Raw genomic sequence first — 20,194 nt, 5'->3', positions numbered from 1 at the left:
GAAACCTCTTTTCATCTCTGCTACGTATGCGACTGTCATCAAAGTAAAGACGTTTTTAAAGATTTCAAGGTTACTTCTATTTCTTTATTAAATTATATATTTTTTATACATCAATCGATGCGTTGTTTATCCTCTATAAAAACATACTGTGGTGCTTGTATACAGAAGCGATTAATTTAAAAGATATTTTAACCACAAGTTAACGAAACTTTTCATACGAAAGACCAGGGAAACATAAATTGATTCTGCTTTTCTTTGTCTTTTATACGATAGATTGTATAAAATTAAAGTTAAAGTATCTTTTAGACGAATCGTTTAAACCCTATACTTTTATGAATTGCGATACACTCTGTATAGAAATACACCCTGTCAGAGAGGAAATTTCCTCTCTGATTTTGTATGATTAAATAAGTTGAATGAAAATCCATAATAAACCTTGATAACTTTTATGATAACATGGAGTTATTGAGAAGAAGATATGTAATGCATGATGTAAACATTAGATCATTGCAACATTATTAATGTTGAATTAAGAATATTGGATTAAGAAACACGAATCGCAAGAAACAGAGTTTAGACGAACTCGTCCGCATATAATTTAATTATCAGTAATTAAACAAGAAGAATGTCCTACGAAATATAATATTACTTGTGACAAAGTTATTACAGCTCTTTATTAAGTATATTTCAATAATTTTATAATTATTCAAATTAGTACAAAAAGTTATTATATTTCGTCCTTTGTCGTAGATATCTTATAATTTTGTTAGATCAAACACGAAATTATACATTTTCTGAAATGTATAGAAAATTCTTTTATTATAATACTCCTTACCTCTATCAACAATTTCATGTTTCATTGTACGTTAAAGCTTGATAAGCGACGTAGGAGAAAATTGAACGTACGTCGTACGTGTTCTATTCGGTATTAGCGAAACGCTTAACCCTTCTCCTTACAGATTCAGGGGGTTAATAAGAGGGACCGAACGAATATCGTGCTTTCAGTCTGCGTACAGCGCAGAGTTACGTACATATATTAACGCATTGTTAAACGTTCTTTACGTCTTTATCGTACAGGAAACGATACTTGCCATTTAATGGACGAACAAGCTAGGTCTTGAATAAGCGTTAAGCATGTTCGCGAATATAGTTTGTCGAAACTAAATGTTAGAAACAGTGTGACTATACGAGATACGTACGATGGGTAAATTGGTGTTTTTCGTGCTGTTTGTTTATTCAGTGGGAATTTCACGCTACTGCGAAACTACGTCGACTCCAAATCGGTAATTGTAGCCGATCAAATTCTATGAATTCAAATTCAAGATAAAGATCAGATTATCGATCGCGACAATGTCTTAATGGACGTGTTAGACGTCGATAACTTTACGACAAGAATATACCGTCTCGAAGTACTAACCAATTGCGCGTATGATTTTCGTAAAGACTAGATAATATATAAAAGAAAGATAGGAAGAAGATAGGTAGAATATAAATAAAGTATAAGTGAAAAAAATATTTAATATATAATATTCAGGAGAAAAATTGTGTAAATACAGTTTTAATAGAATCTCCAAGCTTTCAACTTTCTTACTTAGTTACGATATTTGGTAATATACGGTGGTATGCCGATAATCTTTAACGTATATAAAGTTGATCGATGCAATATTACGTCGTTAAACATACGTATGCGCTGCAGGGTTTGCAGAACAAGACGAAGAACAAAGTTTGTAGCATATTATTTTGCATTTGTGCTAGCTCTATTTTGTTTTTAGGGGATATGTGTTTATGGCACCGAAAAGATTATTAGCCGGCAAAACAGAAAGCGGCTGTTTGTCTTTACACAATTTGGAACTACCGGCTCATGTTCTTCTCGAGCTAGTGTCCACGATAGAAAATCAAATATTGGCTCGTACTAGCGCCGTTGTAAAAACAGGTAAATACACTTGTAATTGAAAGAAGAACTGCAAATCAAAGAATATTGCAGGAGTAACGATAATCTTCGAAGAATTACGTGCACGCCATTATTAGTCACTTAAAAAATTCTTGTCATACGAAGAAGCAAAGTTCAATTTTTTAAATTTTAAATTAATAATTATTAAAAGATTGTTCACGCGTAACATCGTTAGTTGTCTTGATAGATGTTTGTAATTTGTATATACTCGTCTTTATTGTACTGCAAGAATAAATCCACAGTTCTTTGAGATCCAATCTAGACCTTTGACATCACATTGTGTATGTATATTATACATATTATGTATGTACTCAAGATCATCGGTATCATTTCGATAAGAGACCTCCGTCAATGGCATACATAAACTACATATAAAATTTGCAAGATGTATCTCAATTTATATTAATTTATACATCGCATTTGTTCAACAAAATGTTGATGATTTGTTAACATAGAAATACGTTTATTGCGTTAAATTATTACTGATTTTGATTTTAAACGTTAAACACGCAATTCTTCGATTAAAATTACTATTAACGAATTTTACTTAATTTTACGTAATCTCTGTTGCGATAACGAGTAAGCATAAAACTATTCAGATGTAAGACTGCTTAGGTGTGCAGTAACATAGAAGATAAAGATTTTACTAATAAAGATCGTTCCAAATTCTACGCTTTTACTGTTTAAGGGGAAAGATTAGTAGTTTTACAGTATTAAAGAATATTTCGAATAACTCGTTATTTCGTAGTTAATTTACAATTGTTTAGAAATGAAGTAGGAACTACAAAATAATCAGAGTTTTGACTTTTAAGAAATTCTTTTCCTATTCTTTTGGTTTTTCATTTTCTCCCTTATCTCTGTAAGTGTTTTCATCTCATATCGGACTCTTTAAACAAATGGTAAATTGAAATTGTCGCTTCCTGCGGGGGGACTGAATTGGCCGACTCCCTCTCTGCAGAGGAAATAAGCAATCGCTAGAATATATACATGAGAAACCCATTTATATTATTATATACGGGATGAACAAATTTAATCCTATTATTATTGAGAAAACTTTAGTATCAAATGTTTTTTTAAAGCTCGTATGGGCAACTGTAGGAACAACGATTATCTAAATCAACGTGTAATTAAGCAGCTAATTGTTTGTAGCCTTTCTTGGTATAGCAATTTAACGATTAAGGATATCCTTTTGCGTGAACGCATCTATGTCAGACGAAGACCGTTGCTTCGATGTTGCAAGCTGACATGGAAAATAACCACATGTTACATTTTCAAACTTAATATTAAAAATTACAAGCACCTGTTCAATGCCAAACTTGCTTTCTCGATGTTATCTACGAATTATATATATCGATGACTGTTTCCCTTTTTTAGGTACAGAAACATGCCTGCACTTAGCAGTACCGCAGACCGTTTCCAGAACCGCAAGGCTCCGATTAAAAATCAAATTCGACAAGTATCCCGATTACGTCGTGGTATCGGAATCAACTGTAGAGATCGAAGATGATTCTTTGATCACCTTCGTAGAAACCGATAAACCGACCTACAAGCCCGGTCAAGACGTTAAAATCAGAATTCTTATGCTTATGCATGATTTAAAACCGTCGCAAAAATCGGTGAGAAATTACTTGGTTCCAAATTTTTCGTTAGATTTCTACCGTTTCCCTAAAATTATCGTTTCATCGTTACTTTGAACATGTTTCGAAATTTTCGTTGCTCGCAGATTCCAGAAGTATGGATCGAAAGTCCATCGTTAGTGAGGGTAGCGCAATGGACGAACGTAAGCACGGAGAACGGGATGGCTCAGTTGACGTTTCCTTTGTCTCCGGAACCAACCTTGGTAAAATCGAAACGTCTATGGAGAAAATAATTAAATGCAATCAAGTTAAAGAGAAAGTTAGAAAGAAGCGAATACTTCGAATCAAAAGATAGAAAGAACAAATCGACTAAACGAGAAAATAATTGTTTCAAAGGCTAAAGACAAGTTGCTATTTTGTTAGATAAGAAAAATAAGAATATGATGGTTTTCTCTATGCTTAAATAATTTTATATAAACCCTACGTGTAATTTATGTAACAGGGAACGTGGAACATAAAAGTAATGAAAGAAAGAGAGTATTCTAAGTTGATTCACACTACTCGATTTGAAGTAGAGAAATACGTTCTGCCAAAATTTCAAATAACCATCAATTCACCACAATATATTCTTGCGGATGTGGAGAACGTGACTTGGAACATCTGTGTCAAGTATTGTTATCGTATCTTTACCATAAAATTTCAAATATTACGAACAACGTTGCTAAGCTATTACATTAACGCGTAAATCGTATTATATGTTAAAATTAAATAATGATTAACATTACAGATATAGTTACGGTAAACCTGTGAAAGGTAATCTATTGCTGAAGTTAACTCCTCAAACACCAAGTTGGAGAAGATTGCCCAATCTTCCGGCAATACGTTACGAAACGGAAGTACGTATATACGAGCCGTTTAATGCAAAAGTGATGTAAGTTAAAAAATGCTGGTTCCCGAATAACGAGGAATAGAGTAAGAGTTCCATAAGGACGATTGTCGCTTATTCTGCCATCCACCAAGAAACTAACGAATATATACTTGTTCTCGAGATTTACTGCTAAACCAAACAGACGAAAGATCGACCTATACCACTTTTGCATCAAACGGCTCATACATTCATTTCATTTTGATTATCGAAGTGGAAAGGTATATCAAAGACGAAATAAATATTTTAGCTCGATAAACCGGATGGTTGCACCGAATTTGTTCTTTCTGGAACGGTTCTTGGGTTGGCGCATTGGAAAATGGATCCGAACAATATCGTTCTCATAGCCGAATTCACAGAAGCCGGGACTGGCGTAGTAGAAACTACGATTAGTAGAACCGTGGTGATGCACGAAGCACTGAAATTAGAATACGAGAATTATACACCTAAATACTTCAAGTTCGGTTTACCTTATCATGGAAAAGTGAATTTTTATCTCATGCTTATGTTACTCGAATATAATTTTTAATCTGTCAATGGTAAATAATTACCATATTTAAATCGTATCTTTTTATGATAGTTACGAGTTTTGCGACACGACGACACGCCTGCTCCGAATGAAAAAATTCAAGTTTGCCTAAAAGTACGTGGAAAAATCGAATGGGACAAAGATGTTGTAGAATGTCGTGATTTTATGTCATCCCCCGATGGTTTCGTCGATTTTGTCGTACCACCGCAACATAAAAATATCGTTTTGTTAAGCTTCGTCGCCACCGCCGTTGATTATCCGACAACCTATTATCCACCAGACCAACGTTGGAAAGTATGTAATAGTAATTTATTAATATCGCTACTACCTATCGTTAGAGACTTATCAATCCTAATAACTTCTTAAGTTTATAAACATTCAGGTTTTAAATTCTCATAAATGTTGGTCTCATATACAATTTATTTCAGGTTTTTATGAATCAACCATCAGCATCTACCACCGTAAATCCTTGGTATTCTCCGTCCGATAGTTACTTAACGGTCGCTCGGGGAAATCAACCGATCACCTGTGGCGAAAAGTATTCCTTTAACGTTATGTATACGACACCTCCTAACATGAGTGAATCCATTTCTTTCCATTATTCGATCAATTCCAAGGGAGGTATTTTAATATATGGACACGTAAAGCACAAGCCTAATCGGGATACAGTGTTGAATTATTTCGAATTTCACAATTTATTGGGTTCTATTGAATCTTTTGCTAACAAAACGGAGGAGGAAGCTATAGTACACAGGTAAATTTTTCTAATATTTTTATATTACGATTTCTAAATTGTGTGTCATCGATAATTCGTTAACTTTCAGTTAAAAAATATACATATATATTTTTTAGATTCCCATTAAGCGTTAAAGTAACGCCAAGCATGGCTCCAGTTTCGGAATTGTTGCTTTATTACGTACGATCAGATGGTGAAATTGTTGCAACAACTTACACGATAGAAGTTGGCCACTGTTTTGAGAACAAAGTAAAAACCGCATGGCATACTGACGTTCAAACACCAGGATCGGCGACTCAGTATCACGTCGAAGCTGCTCCTGGATCGCTTTGTGGAATCTCTGCAGTAGATAAGTCGACCCTATTTTTGGGTAAATCGAAATCCAATCTGATCAGTGCCACTCAAACGTTCGACCAGTTGAGAAGGTTTCATCCAACTCCAGAGCCACATTTTCTATCGGCAATTCATTGCAAATGTACGTCTTTGAATTATTTATAACTTTGATACAATTATTGACGTGATTTGTGATATTAAATTTGAATCGTACAGCAATGGCATCAGAAGGAACGAACGAAGAGATCAATCATTTTCCAGGATTTACCGAATTGCGAAAAAGGAGAAACACGAAATACAACGTAATATACAACAAAAGGGTTAACTATGTGGACGCTGTACAAGCTTTTGTCGTAAGATTTTTTGCGTGTGCGTTATCCCTTTAATCCCTTTAAACTCTAGACACTCTAAACGATTCGATCTTGATTTTCATAGGACTTTGGAGTGATTGTAATGAGCGATCTCGTATTACAAACACGACCATGCCCGTGGATGTACATGGAACACACAGACATGTTTCTTGCCTCCCATGTGTCTTCTTTCAAGTCCTTCCATTCTGGCGAGTCATTGTTAATCTTTCTTATTACTAACGAATTTAATCTCGTGTAACAAATTACGGAAGGTACGCAATGCTATCGTTTCCCTTCAGTTTTTTACGAACATAAAGATATTCGTAGGTCATTTTATAAACTTCAATTAGCAACGAATCTGTTTTTAAAAAATTCCATTTACTCGGCATGTGTAATGTATGTGCAAATAAAAGAAAAGAAATAGAGTGTAAGTTTGTACGAATCGATGAGATATACATATATGTATATTTACAGAACTAGAATAAACGAAAGACGTTCTTCGATCGTTCGTCCAAGCTGACGATTTCAAAGAAAACGATTGCTACCTATGCATTCGCAAAACTAGTGGATTTTAAATTCAAAGCTTGCAAAACTTCTTTATGGAAGAAAGTGATTAAGTATAAAAACACTGAAATTTTTAACTTGTCCAACAACAGATGCTGTTGCTGCTGCGGCCATGGATCCAGGAGTAGAATATGTTGACCAAAATCCGGCTCAGACGGCTACACTTAGATCATATTTTCCTGAAACGTGGTTGTGGGAATTGGTACCTACTGGGTATGATCGAAATATATTTTAAAAGCGTACTGAATATTTCGAGAGTGCTAACAGTCTTTCTTATATGTATTGTGATAAATACGTTACTTGTTGGTCACAATCAAGATTCGATCAGATTTATTAATGTAACTATATATTTAATTATTCTTCATAGAAAGGAGGGCAAAGTAACGATAGAGCGTACACTTCCGCACACCATCACCGATTGGGTTGGATATACAACATGTATTTCGCCGGTTCACGGTCTTGGAATAGCCCCTCCGACCACTATAACAGCATTCCAATTGTTCTTCCTGGATTATAGTTTACCCTACAGCATAAAACGTGGAGAAATAATGCGTTTCAAAGTGTCCCTTTTCAATTACATGCATCACAGTTTACCTGTAAGTGCATAGTTATAAGTTTGTGTATAACACAGTGGCGGATCCAGAAGCCTTTCTGAGGAAGAAGTAACAAAACAGTACATTTTTGAACCTTATTTTACAAGATATAAATAATTTTTATTTTAATATTTCTATCTTGTACCATATCTAACTAGTTTTTCAAACTGTGACATAATATTTTTATATTTTATTAGTCTTGAGGAGAGGACAGGCGACCGCGCTACTGCCCTCACTACTTTTGAATCTGCCACTGTTATAACAAATAAATTTTTAAGTACTAAAAGACGTGAATTCTCTTATGCATGAAATTTCGTATTTTTAAATATACTTTCCAATAGATTGGTTTTAGGCGTATACCGTCTACCGAAATTACATCTTATTTCAAGTAATTTTCCCAACTCCAAAATCCATGTAACACGAAATTCGTATCCATGTATTTAATAATTCGTTTTATTTATTAATATACAGGTAAAAATTAAAATGGAAGAGGTAGAAGGACTTGATTTGCATTCGTCGGATTCTATCGCCTCGTTCTGTGTAAAACCACGAGACAGTATTGTCTATCAGTACATTTTGAAACCACGAATAATCGGAGAAGTTAACGTAACAGTTGCCGCTTTCATAGACACTGATTTTCCTGAACCATGCGGACCAGAGACTGTGGTATTTACGCGGTAATTAAGAATAAATAAATAGCTCGTATAGTAAAATAGTAAAAGAAAAAGAATAAATTCTAACGATACAAAAAAATAAGAAATAGAAATTAATAATAAACAAATAACTGACCTATTCATATTTAAGGAACGTAATGCTTGATCTATTCGTGTTTAAGGGACGTAATCATGAAACCGATTCTAATTCTACCCGAAGGTTTCCCCATGGAAGAAACGAAATCTACGTTGATTTGCCCGATGGATTTCAGCGATGATTCCGCGTTCATGTGGGAATTGGCATTGCCTGAAGATGCGGTACCGGATAGTGGGAGAGCGTATTTAAATTTGATAGGAGACATCTTAGGTCCGGCACTTGAAAATTTAGATAAACTTGTACAATTACCAAAAGGTTGCGGTGAACAAAATATGGTACTGTTTGTTCCAAATATTCACGTGATTAAATATCTGGATGTGATCGGCATCGATAACCCTGAACTTCGTGCGAAAGCGATTAGGAATATGGAAAAAGGTATCGTTACATATTTTTAAGAAAGAGGAATATTTTTTAACAAGAAATGTACTTGATTGAAACTTGTTTTATAAAATTAAAAAAAAAACCTTCCATTTTTCATTGATCAGTTAAGACAGTATTAACCGTTTTTATTATATATTGAACTTAGGATACCAGAGAGAGTTAACGTACAGACACGTGGATGGTTCTTATTCTGCGTTTGGAAGTAGCGAAAGCTCTATATGGCTGACTGCATTCGTATTAAAATCATTTGCTCAGGCTGCAACCTTGATTCATATCGACGAACAGGATCTTAAGCTATCTGTTAGCTGGATCACATCGCAACAATTGGAAAATGGTTGTTTCCCCGTAATAGGCACTGTCTTTCACAAACAGATGAAGGTTCGCCAAATTTTCAACTGTTCGAATGTCTCAATAAATTGCAACAAGTTTTACTTTAGGGCGGCCTTGAAGAATACGATGGTTCGTCATCAGGAATAACAGCATACATCCTAATTTCTTTGCTCGAATCTGGTGTTCCTTTGTCATCGTCTGTTGTTAATAATGCCCAAAGTTGTTTGGAAAAGGGAACAGCTAGTGGTCACAATAATCTACACACTACGGTTCTCACTACGTACGCGTTAGCATTATTAGGGGATCCAAAGGCCAATTCCAGCATGACGTCTCTGATGAATCTCGCTACACGCTACAAAGTAAGAATGAACATATATAATCAATCAGGAAATATATCTTATTTATAAATTCTTTTTCTTTTTTATTTGATACTTAGTTAAAATATATCTACAATTACGATTTTATTATTTTTAATACTTGATCTTTCTACGTTATAGAATCTAGTTTGGTGGGAGGATAAAACTAAGCCTTCGATCGGTCTAAGCATCGAAATGACTGCATATGTCATTCTTACCTTACTGAAATTAGGTGACGGACATTTGATCGAAGCCTTGAAAGCTGTTCGCTGGATATCGAAGCAAAGAAACGCCGAAGGTGGATTTACGTCCACTCAAGACACGGTCGTTGGACTGGAGGCTCTTACGAAATATGCTATGACTGTACAACATAGAAATATCGATTTGTCTGTTCTTGTTACTGCTAAAGAAGTGGATTATGTCTACAAATTGCATAACGAAAATCGTATGGTTCTTAAGCAAATTCGTTTATCTGTTTTACCAACTATCGTAGAAATCTTTGCTCAAGGCAAAGGATGTGTTTTAGTACAGGTAAAGTAAATGTCTTTATCTTTATTCAAGAATACAGGAACTTTGCTAGGATCTCTGTAAATAATTATTTACTTGCAATTTCTTTTTTGTTGCAAATTATATAAACATTGCGTTTCAATTTTAGAGCAATCTTAAATACAATGTCCCGCATAGTACCGGTTCGGATGCTTTTGATCTTTCGGTGAGAGCCCGTTCCGTTAGTCATGGAAACGAATGCTCGTTACAAGAAATTACAATCTGTGCTCGATATAAGCTGGCAGACGAGGAAAGTAACATGGCTTTGCTAGAAATTGGAATGATAAGTGGTTACGTGCCTGATCGAGCGAGTCTTCACTTGTTATTAGATCCGTCTTCAAGTAAATTCACTCTCTTTCCTATTACAAATTGAATTAACGGATAATAATACGATATTAATTGAAATCTATTCATAAATTGCAGAAGTTAAACGATTCGAGGAAGACCAAGATACTATGACGATTTATTTTGATAAATTAACTGGACAAAATACTTGCGTCTCGTTTAGAATAATACAGGAGTATTTTGTCGATCATCTTAAGCCAGCAAACGTGAGGCTTTACGATTACTATCAGCAAGAGCTCACCGTATCCACCGTAAGTCCAGACGATTTCTATTCAATTTTAATTAGAAAAAAAAAGATGTAACGATTGATAGAATAAATGCTTTCAGAATTACACAATCGCTTCAATTTGTAGCAGCGCGGAACCGGTCGATGAACAAACAACGCCAAATCAATTATCTACTATGAAGCAATACAAAGAATTTAATACCAGTCCGGTGAATTCCTCTTTCTTCGTCGTTAATCATGAACTAGCAATGCCAGATGGAATAGAGGGACCAATTCCAGTTTATATGAAACCGGATGCCTATGATAAAACAGAAATGGCTATCACTACCAATGGATCGCCTGATTTAACACCGGCATTTGAAACGGAGGACCAAACTGTATCAACTATACAAATAGAGAACGAAGAATCTGTACAGGTACTTATATACATTTCAAACTTTTTTAGTCAATCCAAACGACTTGCGAATAATTTGTCAAATAAAATTTGTCAAACAACGAAAAATTGTAGAAAATAAAAAGATTCGTCGAACTATCGATAGAGACAATTTCTTACAGGTGGAGCCAGACATTGAAATAAAGAATACTACGACAATCACCGAGACGAATATTCCGTGTAAGTAAAATGTATTTTACAATCTACAACAGTTACACGTACAATTATTGTTTCTCACGTTACATGTTACTTTAGTGCCAACGGGAGTAAACCAATCTTGTCCCGTCTGTATGGAGTTACCGTCAAACATTAGCGATGTTTATTGTTCGGCAAGTAGCGCGGTTAAAGTAGCAATCAGACGACTTCGCAAAGTGAGATTGCTGCTGGACTTGCATTCATCCCGAGAAGTTCAACGTCTTCGTGCCACGGTCGAGTTCGCTTTAAGCCCAAATTGCTCCTGTTTACAGTTAGATAACCGTACGTAACGTTTCACCGTACTAAGAGACGGGGTACACATTGATAAGTTAAACCACCATACCTCGATACACATAACACGTACACCGTTTTACAATGTATATTCAGTATAAAAAAATATTTTCTTGCAGCTGGAAGTTTTGCGTTAATTATAAACAAGGATAACGACTTTCTTGCATCCGGAGATCAGAAGCAAACACTGAACGATTCGTTTCATATATATGGTTTACCAATGGTAAGCGGTATGCCTTGCAAATTGGCCGAGGCACGAGCCTCTTGTTTCAATGAAGAGAACATTCAATGCGCGTACGAAGATCCCTCGGTTTACGGTTAGATTTACTATCTTAATGTGTTTAACGCGCAAAATGTTTGATACCGATTGTGTAAATTTCGATTACAAGGATATAACATACAGATGTTCTGTTTTCTTTTTTAACTGAAGTAATTTCGCGCAGGGTATATACATGAATCTTTGCTCTTTTCATTTTCTATTTTTTTTTTTTTTTATCTACAAATATATCAGTTACATAATATGTAAGTAATCATAGAATAAGCTATAGTCCACGTGAAAACATAAACGAACATCATCGTCGCAATTAGTTATATATGTATCAGGGAATGGAAAGTTCCTCTTTTTTTATATAGATTGTGAATAAAGTTTTCAATATAGTAAATTGATTAATTTATTCCTTCATAATTTTTTATATATATGTATATGTATATATATGTATATTGACAAGTGAACACGCAAAAAAGCGAATATCGGTTTTTTGTTTGTTATACTTTTATTTATTTATTCTTTGTATCTGATCTGCTACTGAAATAATTATTACAAATTAACAATCACCTCTCGAACTTTTTACTACATTAAATATTATTTTATTACAGCAGATTTTACGGTTATCTATTTTATTATTACGGCTCTTTTTATTTATCATACTAAGTATTTGTCATTTAATGCTGATGGAATTGAAACATATTCTCTTTCTTTCTTTTTTGCACAGCTACAGAGCATATTTGTTATAAAGCTATCGATCTTTCTTTCTTTCTTTCTTCTTTTCTTTATTGTTATTTATGTAATTTTCTATGTTCGACTTCAGCATTAAATACCAAATCGCATTATCACTGGAAATGTGTTAGCTATTTATCCACATTTGTAAACGGTAAAATGCTTGCTCGAAATAAATAAGACTATTTGCACTGTTCGCTAGAGAAACTACCCGTAGCGATGCTTCACTAAAGTAAAATGCAAAACCTAACACCTGCATCAGGAATGAAAGGAACGATTTTTGAATGTCTATAAATTGGCAGTAGCGTTTTCAGTTCAGTCGGCGTCGTTTCCAAAGATTTCAATTATACTCTATTCGATAGATATTTTTTGCTTGTAGTTAGTACATCACCGTTTATCCGTACGAATAAACAACACGGTACATGTAGTAGATATTATAGAATCCTATCCGCAAATGGTCACTTAAGAAAAAACGAGACGAGTACGATTAATAATACTTTGTTACACTGGGATCATAATTTTCATCAGTTAGTTAAATATGCGCAAAGGTATACATTCACCAAAAATGATGTATTAACGCACTAGTAATTTTCTCGCCGATCTGAGATACATATATACGTTTACTTTTAATATTTACCGATATTGGAACAGCATTGCCCAGGCAGAACACAAGTACTGTGACGAAATGTTGACTCAATATTTACGAGAATATTGGTCGAACACGTTGGCAGTAAATGCTCGAGTAAATAGTAAATGCACATATCTCAACAGCTCTCCTAACTTCGTAGATATCGATATTATAAAACAGTATTGTACAACACTTACCCTAATGTCAAAAAACACAGTGATACAAAAATTCGGATATGTAGAATCAATATGCATTAGACAGACATTGCAATCGCGAAGTATTCTAAATACAAATCCATTGTATTCTGAAATATGGATACGTTTTAAAACTAGGACTAAGTTGTTATCATCAGTTTGCTAGAAAAGTGATGCACAGTTAATAAAAATAAAATAGAATCTTTGAAATGGAAGATTACTAATTATTGAACAATTTAGTAATTATTTACCAATTTAATAATTTTGTTGTAATTTAACTAATAATTTCTAAAATTTTTTATAAAATATTATTCATATATATCGTTTAATATTTAAAAAAAAAGTTGGGGAATTTTTACAAACATATCGAAATTAAGGATTTTTTAAAAGTGTCACTTCTCTAGCAAGAAAGCGGTATGTGTAAAAGACAATTGGTATAATCTAAAGAAATCTACACTAAGTTAATACAAAAACTTTCAAGTGTGGTAAAATTAACTTACGAATTGTTCAAACAAAAAAAATAATGCAGTAATACTGTAGTCTGGAAAATACAATATTATTGTATATCGATATTGAATAAATATTAAAGATATAAATCTCGATGGAATCGGGCCAATATAAAAACTAATTCTAAAATTAAGTTCTACCTGGGCAGTAATACTCACATACATTTACGTTCAATTTTGTCATACCAAACAGTATTATATTGGTTGACAAATGCTACTATTAGAACCTGTGCTCGCATGGAACACGATACTGAGTAGGAAATAAAAATAGTCTGAAATAAAAATGACAATTGTGTTTGTGCGCTTCATACAGGAAAATGAAAGACAGACAATACAGGTAAAATTAATCACTACGTGTAAAATAGTAATATATTAAGACACGAGCTCTATATTAAATTATATATGCAGATTTTGTATTTCTTCTTTAAATTAAAATATAAAGTATTAAATTGCTACTAAAATATGATTCAGTCAGTCAGGTTTTCCATAGTACTGGCAAGCATCAGGCATTAGTATCAAACATCAACTTAAGTTAAAACTTAAAGTTGCAATAATATGTAAATATACTACTTTAATTTATAAATATATTATTTAAATCTTATTATTTTAAATTATAAAGTACGTGTACGATAAAATTGGGCTCTCTAATTAAACAAGATACGTCGTTTTATCTTTGCACTGAATTAATATATATGTATATATTATATATATTATGACACGCATTGTGAAATATAAATTAAAGATGGATTTAATATAGAGCTTGCCTTTCTTACACAATTTTACTCAAACTAAACACGATATTAACAAATTCAGGTAAAAAATTTGCTTTACTCTTTGAATTTTACGTCAGTGCACCGAAATGCAAAGAAATCAGTCTAACTGATTATCAATTACCAAATGTACGTTCGTAAAGGTACATATATACGCGCGATAAGCGCAATTTTATTTGGCGATGTAAACACGTTATTGTTCAGACTTGATAATGCGTGTTGCGATTGTTACAACAGTCGCAAATATCAGATGCATCAAAAATAACAAAGGAACTTGTACGAACATCCGTATTATAATACTCAATAAATTTTAGGTGCTGAACGATCGTTAATGGGACCACTGGTTTTCCTTAAAGAGGTACCTTTTCGTATTTGATCCATGAGAGAATCCCTGACTTGTAAAGGATCCATAATGGGTACACGATTACCCATTATGCGTCTTACGCTTGCGGATCTACTCGTTGTATTATTTCCCTGCAAGTTTTGCTGTTGTTGCGCTAATTTAGCATTCAAAGTCTCGAGAAAACCAGATGGTGTTTTAGAATTTTTACTTATCTGCTGTTCAATGGAGTGCTTTCTGGTAGATTTGGGACTACTATTCGTATTGTTACCACTTGTGGCATTATTACCTGTACTGTTAATGAGCTTAGCACTGAGAACCGCCATAAAACTTTGGCCAACCCCTCCCGGACCTTGCCCTTGAATATTTACACCGGTATTGACAGTAGTTATTTGTGTAGTATTTGAATTACGTTCTTGAGAAGCTGAACGAATGGCTGCACACGAACGTTCAACAGATGATCGAGTTACTTGCAACACAGCATTATGCGGTAATGTAGCAGACGCATTGTTATGCGACTGTGCTTGTCCTGTAGCCTTCCGTAATAGAGATGGACTAGCAGGTGTATGACGTAACTCTGTAAGAGTCCTTACCGTTTCCGACACCGAGATAGATCTGCAATATAGAATATATATTACATTACGTTAGCGTTTTACGTGCCATTGAAATCTTTTATAATAGAGACGGAAAATAATTATATTCTACCGTTGAGGAGTCGGACTAGCTGTAGGTGAAGAACCTTCTAACAAAAACGCTGGCGGGGGAGGAAGATTTTCAGTTTCGTCGCAAGTATTATCAGTGCGTTCATCGTTAGAACCTCCTGATGGATTATTGAATGTGGCAGTTATAATAGTAGACGTTCGTCTTGTTGGTGGTGGAGGTTTATTCACTTGCTGCATCGATCCTCTACGGACCGTTAAAGTAGATACAGCACCAGGTACATTCCATGCATTCTCACTTGGATTATGGAGTGAATGAGAATGCGGTATAGTAGTTTGACTTCCATATCCACTGCTAGATTCAATACTAGATTCTGATGTTTGACTTCCACCATCTTTTTCCGTAATTTCAGTCTAAAAATATATTTAGCTAAGCATTTATAGTTACAAAATGTTATATGTTGTTTCTTTACCTTTTCAGTTCCTGGTGCTGATAATGAAGCAGGAGGTGGTGGTAAAGGTAGCTGCATCTCTTGAGCGCGACTTGCAGCTAAATTTGCTAATTCATGCATGTTCACATACATTGGTTGTTGAAGTTGATGAGTTGCTAATTCTGTATTATATCGTAATATTATATGCTATTTTCTAAACATTTACATAATTCATAAAAATTAATAAAGACCTTTTGCTAAATGTGCTGGAAGTGGTAACTTAGGTTTCCCTCTAGGACTTCCAGGAGGTTCATTTTTTACTGGAACTGTTGGTCGCTCTAAACTGGAACATCTGTTTGGTATAGGAGGGCGATGACTACCATTATTTCTACGCAATTGTACTCTGGATGCTTGTTGATTAGAGGAAGAACATGAAGAGGAAGAAGAAACTGGAGAAGCGGGTTGACTATGACAACAGCCACTATTATCTGGAGCTTGGAATGTGTAGACACTGAGTGCTGGTCTTTGATGGCCTTTTTCATAAGCTACAAGAATAAGTGTAATATTATAAATAAATTATACGTTATTCTTTACTATATATTTTAATTAATAATTTTCTTACCAGAAGAGATCGTGTGCGGCCGTTCGTTGATTGTGTTTTGATTTTGTCTATCATACTGAACTGATGTTTCCTGCAAGTCAGGCCAAGTAGCAGTAGTTACAGGTCTTGTTGTAGTACAACCAGTATTTTGATTAGTTTGAGAAGACACATTTGATACCTACGACAACACAGTTTAACTTCAAAAACATAAAAAAGACAAATACCTCAAAGGATGCAGTGCTCTATTGAATATTGCAAATAAAAAGGAAAAATATGAAGTGCTAGCAAGCGACTAGTGTCTAACAACCTTACCTGATGTTCAGAGATTGGTTGTGTGTATAACGTGTCCTGAGAAGTGAAGCCAGAGTCACGGGAACTACCATTTACCAAGTGGCGTAGTGTCATCATACCGTTGATGCTGGAGGGCCTGACACCGACAGACTACAACGAGTACAACATCGACTACCACATACACACTAAGCCGATGCCAAGTGGCATTCATGCTATGATCTATAAGCAACTACTTGCTTAAAATACGGCTAGTGCATAAATAGTGAAACTAATATGCCATGCACAAATGATTCACATTCTTAATATAATAACGAAGCAGAACGAAAAAAATGTAATATCGGTTGTTTATGCTACCGTAATTTTCACCTGAGAAAGTGATCTGTGCCAAGGGTGTCCAGATGGACTTGGATGACTTTTACAAGAACCACTGCTGCTACTAGTCAAAGAACTAATTGAACACATTGAACTTTTTCTTGACCCAAGTGACAGAGAAGGACTTGAGGGTGGTGTAGCAAGTGACCACTGTGTTACATCGCAACCTTTTATATCTGTTATCACTTGTTCTGATGCCGGAGGTAAATGATGTGGAGAGGCTGCATGTCGTTGTAATTGATCAGAAACCTCTTGCAAGTGTGTCAGTTCCATTAGCATTGCAATTTCTTCATCCTACGTTTGTTTTTTTACATGTTGTTAACAGAGTTATTTGAAATTGAATTATTAATTACCCGGTAATTATAATTGATGTTACTAACAAGTACTGGTTTTAAAAATCTGGCAAGAAGACAATATCTGCCCCTTTCTTCGAGTAAAGCCGCGCGAACGGCTTTTCTTTCCGTTTCTTCTAAACTTAATCGTTTTTCTTGAACAACAGCAGCTGAAGATTCTAGCATTCGATTCAATTCAATATCACCTGATAATGTTCCATGCCCTTGTGACTGTCCTTGTAAATGATGACCTTTTCGTGCTTTTTTCTTTTGCAAACGTAATGTATCAGTAGATCGCTTTCTTAATTCTGCTTTTGCTTTTTTATATTCTGAAATTAACAGAATTTTAAGTATATTTCAACATTTTCAAATATGTTATCATTAAATATACTAACCTTTAGCATGTTCTTTATCTAAATTTATTAAAGATTTTTTCCAATCTTCTAATTTTTCTTGAAGAGGCAACACCAAGCAATCCATAATAGCACTAATAAAAAAATATATAAATAAAAAATGCTTATTTAACAGATGAATATTAAAAATTATTAAAATTTAATGAAAACTTACCTAGTAAATGATTTCATACGTGTTTCTACTGCTTTATGTCTAAGACATATCCGGGTTAAAGCAGTTCCAATTTCTTTTGTTGCACCTTAATTATAAATATTTTATTGGACTAAGAGCTAACATTTAAAAGTATTTCATAAAAAATTAAAAAAGAAAGTATGATACATATAAATATTGATGTATGATTGTTTATAATAAACATAGAAAATAAGACATAATTCACCTCTTGCACTAGTTGCAGCATCAGCAATTTTTTGAAAGGTTTCAAGATATGCAGAAATAGCTAAAATAGCAGCCCTAAAAAAATTTCTAATGTAATTAGAGTTATTATATTATTGTAAAGTACATTTTACAATACATCTGTAATTAAAATACAAGTTGCAGTAAATTTTATTTTTATGTTTTATGTACAATATAATTAGTATTACTATTGAATACAAAAGTCAAATCTTAAGTTTACTAATAAAATAAATATTAAACTGTAGTCAAAATATAATTATTACCTTAGACAAGAATGTAATTTGGTTGCTTTTGAAATTAAATCTTCCCATAATGGTGCTCCATTCTAAAAACAAATTTTTTACATTTTTTAACATTTTTTTATTTGTGAAATAAGAAATATATAAATAATTTATATATATGATTTTTATACATTGTACAAATACATATTATTACATTTGATGTAGATACTTTTATGTTATCATAAAAATACAACACATTTAATAGGGTAATGCAATCACATACGCCTACCTATCTTTTCTGATTAGATAATTTTATGAACTAGGAAGCTACCTGAAGAAGAAAATTGAATTGTTACATAGCTGCAATATTACATACATTTTTTGTGGCTGTTTAGTAAAATTAAGTAACACTTTATAAAAAATTTATATATGAAATTTATTAAATAGGATTATTTTATATAATTTACTTTGTTATAAATATTATTTGACGCTATATTCGTTGTTTACTAGTTCCATTAAGTAAAAAGAATATATACATTTATTATCTTGGAAATATGAAAAAATATTTCGGAGCAGTATTATAGAACTAGAACAAGTGTAAATTAGCTATCGTCCTCGTTTTATCGCATTAAAGTATCTCAATGGTTTCGAAGAGTAGTTTTCAGAATTAGGACAATGGAACCATATTCTTAAAAAGTACCATAAGAAGAAATAACTGAAGGAATATGTTGCCTCTTCGGTCATAATGATTTCATAATATTTACGAAATATGTATATGTATTAAGAACAGTTGCATCGACAACGCGCCTTGGCCTGCATCGTTACTTGTGCAAAGGTAGAAAAGCGTACAAAAAACAATGAACAGGAAAAAACGCGGTCGCGCTCAAGCAAAATAAATATCGAATATTGACACACCATTAACGTTACTTACCTTCATGTCAGTTATAATCTGTTGAAAGAGGCCACCCAAAGCACTGCACTCTCTCTCAATTGTTGCATCCATCTTTGACTATCCGAAATTTTTTCCTTACTTGGCCCCGATAAAGTTCTTCCACATTAGAATCGTAGAATAGTTTCACTTTTTGTTATCCATATAGATATATACAAAATTTCCATAAGAATATCGGCGATTTGTAAGATTCGCCATTTTCGTAACAAGACACAAGTTTGAAGTAACACAGGGAAATACAACTGAGTGTATTTACCTACACTGAGCCTCTCATATATCTGTATCACGAATAATTTCGAATAAAACTATTTGGAAATCGAATGATCACTGTACTATTTTCACAAATATTTTCCAACAATGTGCAATCATAACACCGATTAGTTTTGCCAAGGAAAATTGTAAACACTAGGGGACGGGTATCTCAACACAACGCACTCATTCTGACGAGCAAGTATGGCTCGCTCTCGCGTCTGCGTCGATTCTGTTTTCGTTGCAATACCTGAATATCCGTGCCCCCTACGGCGACCCCGTTTCACAACTTCAAATTGAGGATTCGGGGTATATCTAATCGTTACTCAGGGTAACGGCTCTCTCTACCCCTTAGACTTTAGACAATCACTTCCGG

General features: G+C 33.9%; 2 protein-coding genes across 6 annotated transcripts; one reads left to right on the top strand and one right to left on the bottom strand.

Annotated features, from left to right (window-relative positions):
- Positions 1–988: 988 nt before the first annotated feature.
- On the top strand, positions 989–12,133 carry LOC139997804 (alpha-1-macroglobulin). Of its 2 annotated transcripts, XM_072021755.1 has the most exons (25): positions 990–1,283; positions 1,773–1,933; positions 3,326–3,567; positions 3,675–3,791; positions 4,031–4,197; positions 4,316–4,424; positions 4,704–4,937; positions 5,034–5,276; positions 5,411–5,736; positions 5,835–6,193; positions 6,268–6,404; positions 6,487–6,610; positions 7,058–7,178; positions 7,333–7,561; positions 8,030–8,235; positions 8,394–8,743; positions 8,895–9,127; positions 9,187–9,438; positions 9,577–9,966; positions 10,091–10,322; positions 10,405–10,577; positions 10,654–10,968; positions 11,108–11,165; positions 11,241–11,462; positions 11,591–12,133. In XM_072021755.1, exons 1-25 carry the CDS (start codon positions 1,201–1,203, stop codon positions 11,791–11,793), a joined length of 5,286 nt encoding a protein of 1,761 aa, XP_071877856.1. In that variant the 5' UTR covers positions 990–1,200; the 3' UTR covers positions 11,794–12,133. The 2 variants fall into 2 exon arrangements, with proteins under 2 accessions (XP_071877857.1, XP_071877856.1); XM_072021756.1 differs by lacking the exons at positions 11,108–11,165; positions 11,241–11,462; positions 11,591–12,133 and having other exon boundaries at positions 989–1,283; positions 10,680–10,723.
- Positions 12,134–12,496: 363 nt separating this feature from the next.
- Positions 12,497–20,167, bottom strand: LOC139997807 (uncharacterized). Of its 4 annotated transcripts, none has more exons than XM_072021763.1 (13): positions 19,552–20,167; positions 18,663–18,724; positions 18,383–18,456; positions 18,160–18,244; positions 17,988–18,079; positions 17,641–17,921; positions 17,255–17,554; positions 16,910–17,038; positions 16,619–16,688; positions 16,248–16,541; positions 16,039–16,178; positions 15,612–15,979; positions 12,497–15,521 (listed from the first exon to the last, which is right to left on the bottom strand). In XM_072021763.1, the coding sequence occupies exons 1-13, from the start codon at positions 19,621–19,623 to the stop codon at positions 14,867–14,869; spliced, it is 2,622 nt and encodes an 873-aa protein (XP_071877864.1). In that variant the 5' UTR covers positions 19,624–20,167; the 3' UTR covers positions 12,497–14,866. The 4 variants fall into 4 exon arrangements, with proteins under 4 accessions (XP_071877864.1, XP_071877863.1, XP_071877866.1 ...); XM_072021762.1 differs by having other exon boundaries at positions 16,619–16,775; positions 19,552–20,166; XM_072021765.1 differs by lacking the exon at positions 16,910–17,038 and having other exon boundaries at positions 16,619–16,775.
- Positions 20,168–20,194: the final 27 nt, after the last annotated feature.

Source organism: Bombus fervidus, chromosome 2 (genome assembly GCF_041682495.2).
Source record: "Bombus fervidus isolate BK054 chromosome 2, iyBomFerv1, whole genome shotgun sequence".
NCBI classification, from domain to species: Eukaryota; Metazoa; Arthropoda; class Insecta; order Hymenoptera; family Apidae; genus Bombus; species Bombus fervidus.
Note: the sequence above shows the minus strand (reverse complement) of the source record. Positions and strands in the feature narration are given on the sequence as shown.

Coding starts and splice junctions, on each gene's coding strand:
- LOC139997807 (XM_072021762.1), bottom strand. CDS start 19,623: ATGGATGCAACAATTGAGAGAGAGTGCAGTGCTTTGGGTGGCCTCTTT. Junction 16,179..16,247: donor TCCAGCACATTTAGCAAAAG/GTCTTTATTAAT, acceptor GATATAATACAG/AATTAGCAACTCATCAACTT. Junction 15,980..16,038: donor CAGCACCAGGAACTGAAAAG/GTAAAGAAACAA, acceptor ATATATTTTTAG/ACTGAAATTACGGAAAAAGA.
- LOC139997804 (XM_072021755.1), top strand. CDS start 1,201: ATGGGTAAATTGGTGTTTTTCGTGCTGTTTGTTTATTCAGTGGGAATT. Junction 5,737..5,834: donor GAGGAAGCTATAGTACACAG/GTAAATTTTTCT, acceptor TATATTTTTTAG/ATTCCCATTAAGCGTTAAAG. Junction 9,128..9,186: donor TCTTTCACAAACAGATGAAG/GTTCGCCAAATT, acceptor GTTTTACTTTAG/GGCGGCCTTGAAGAATACGA.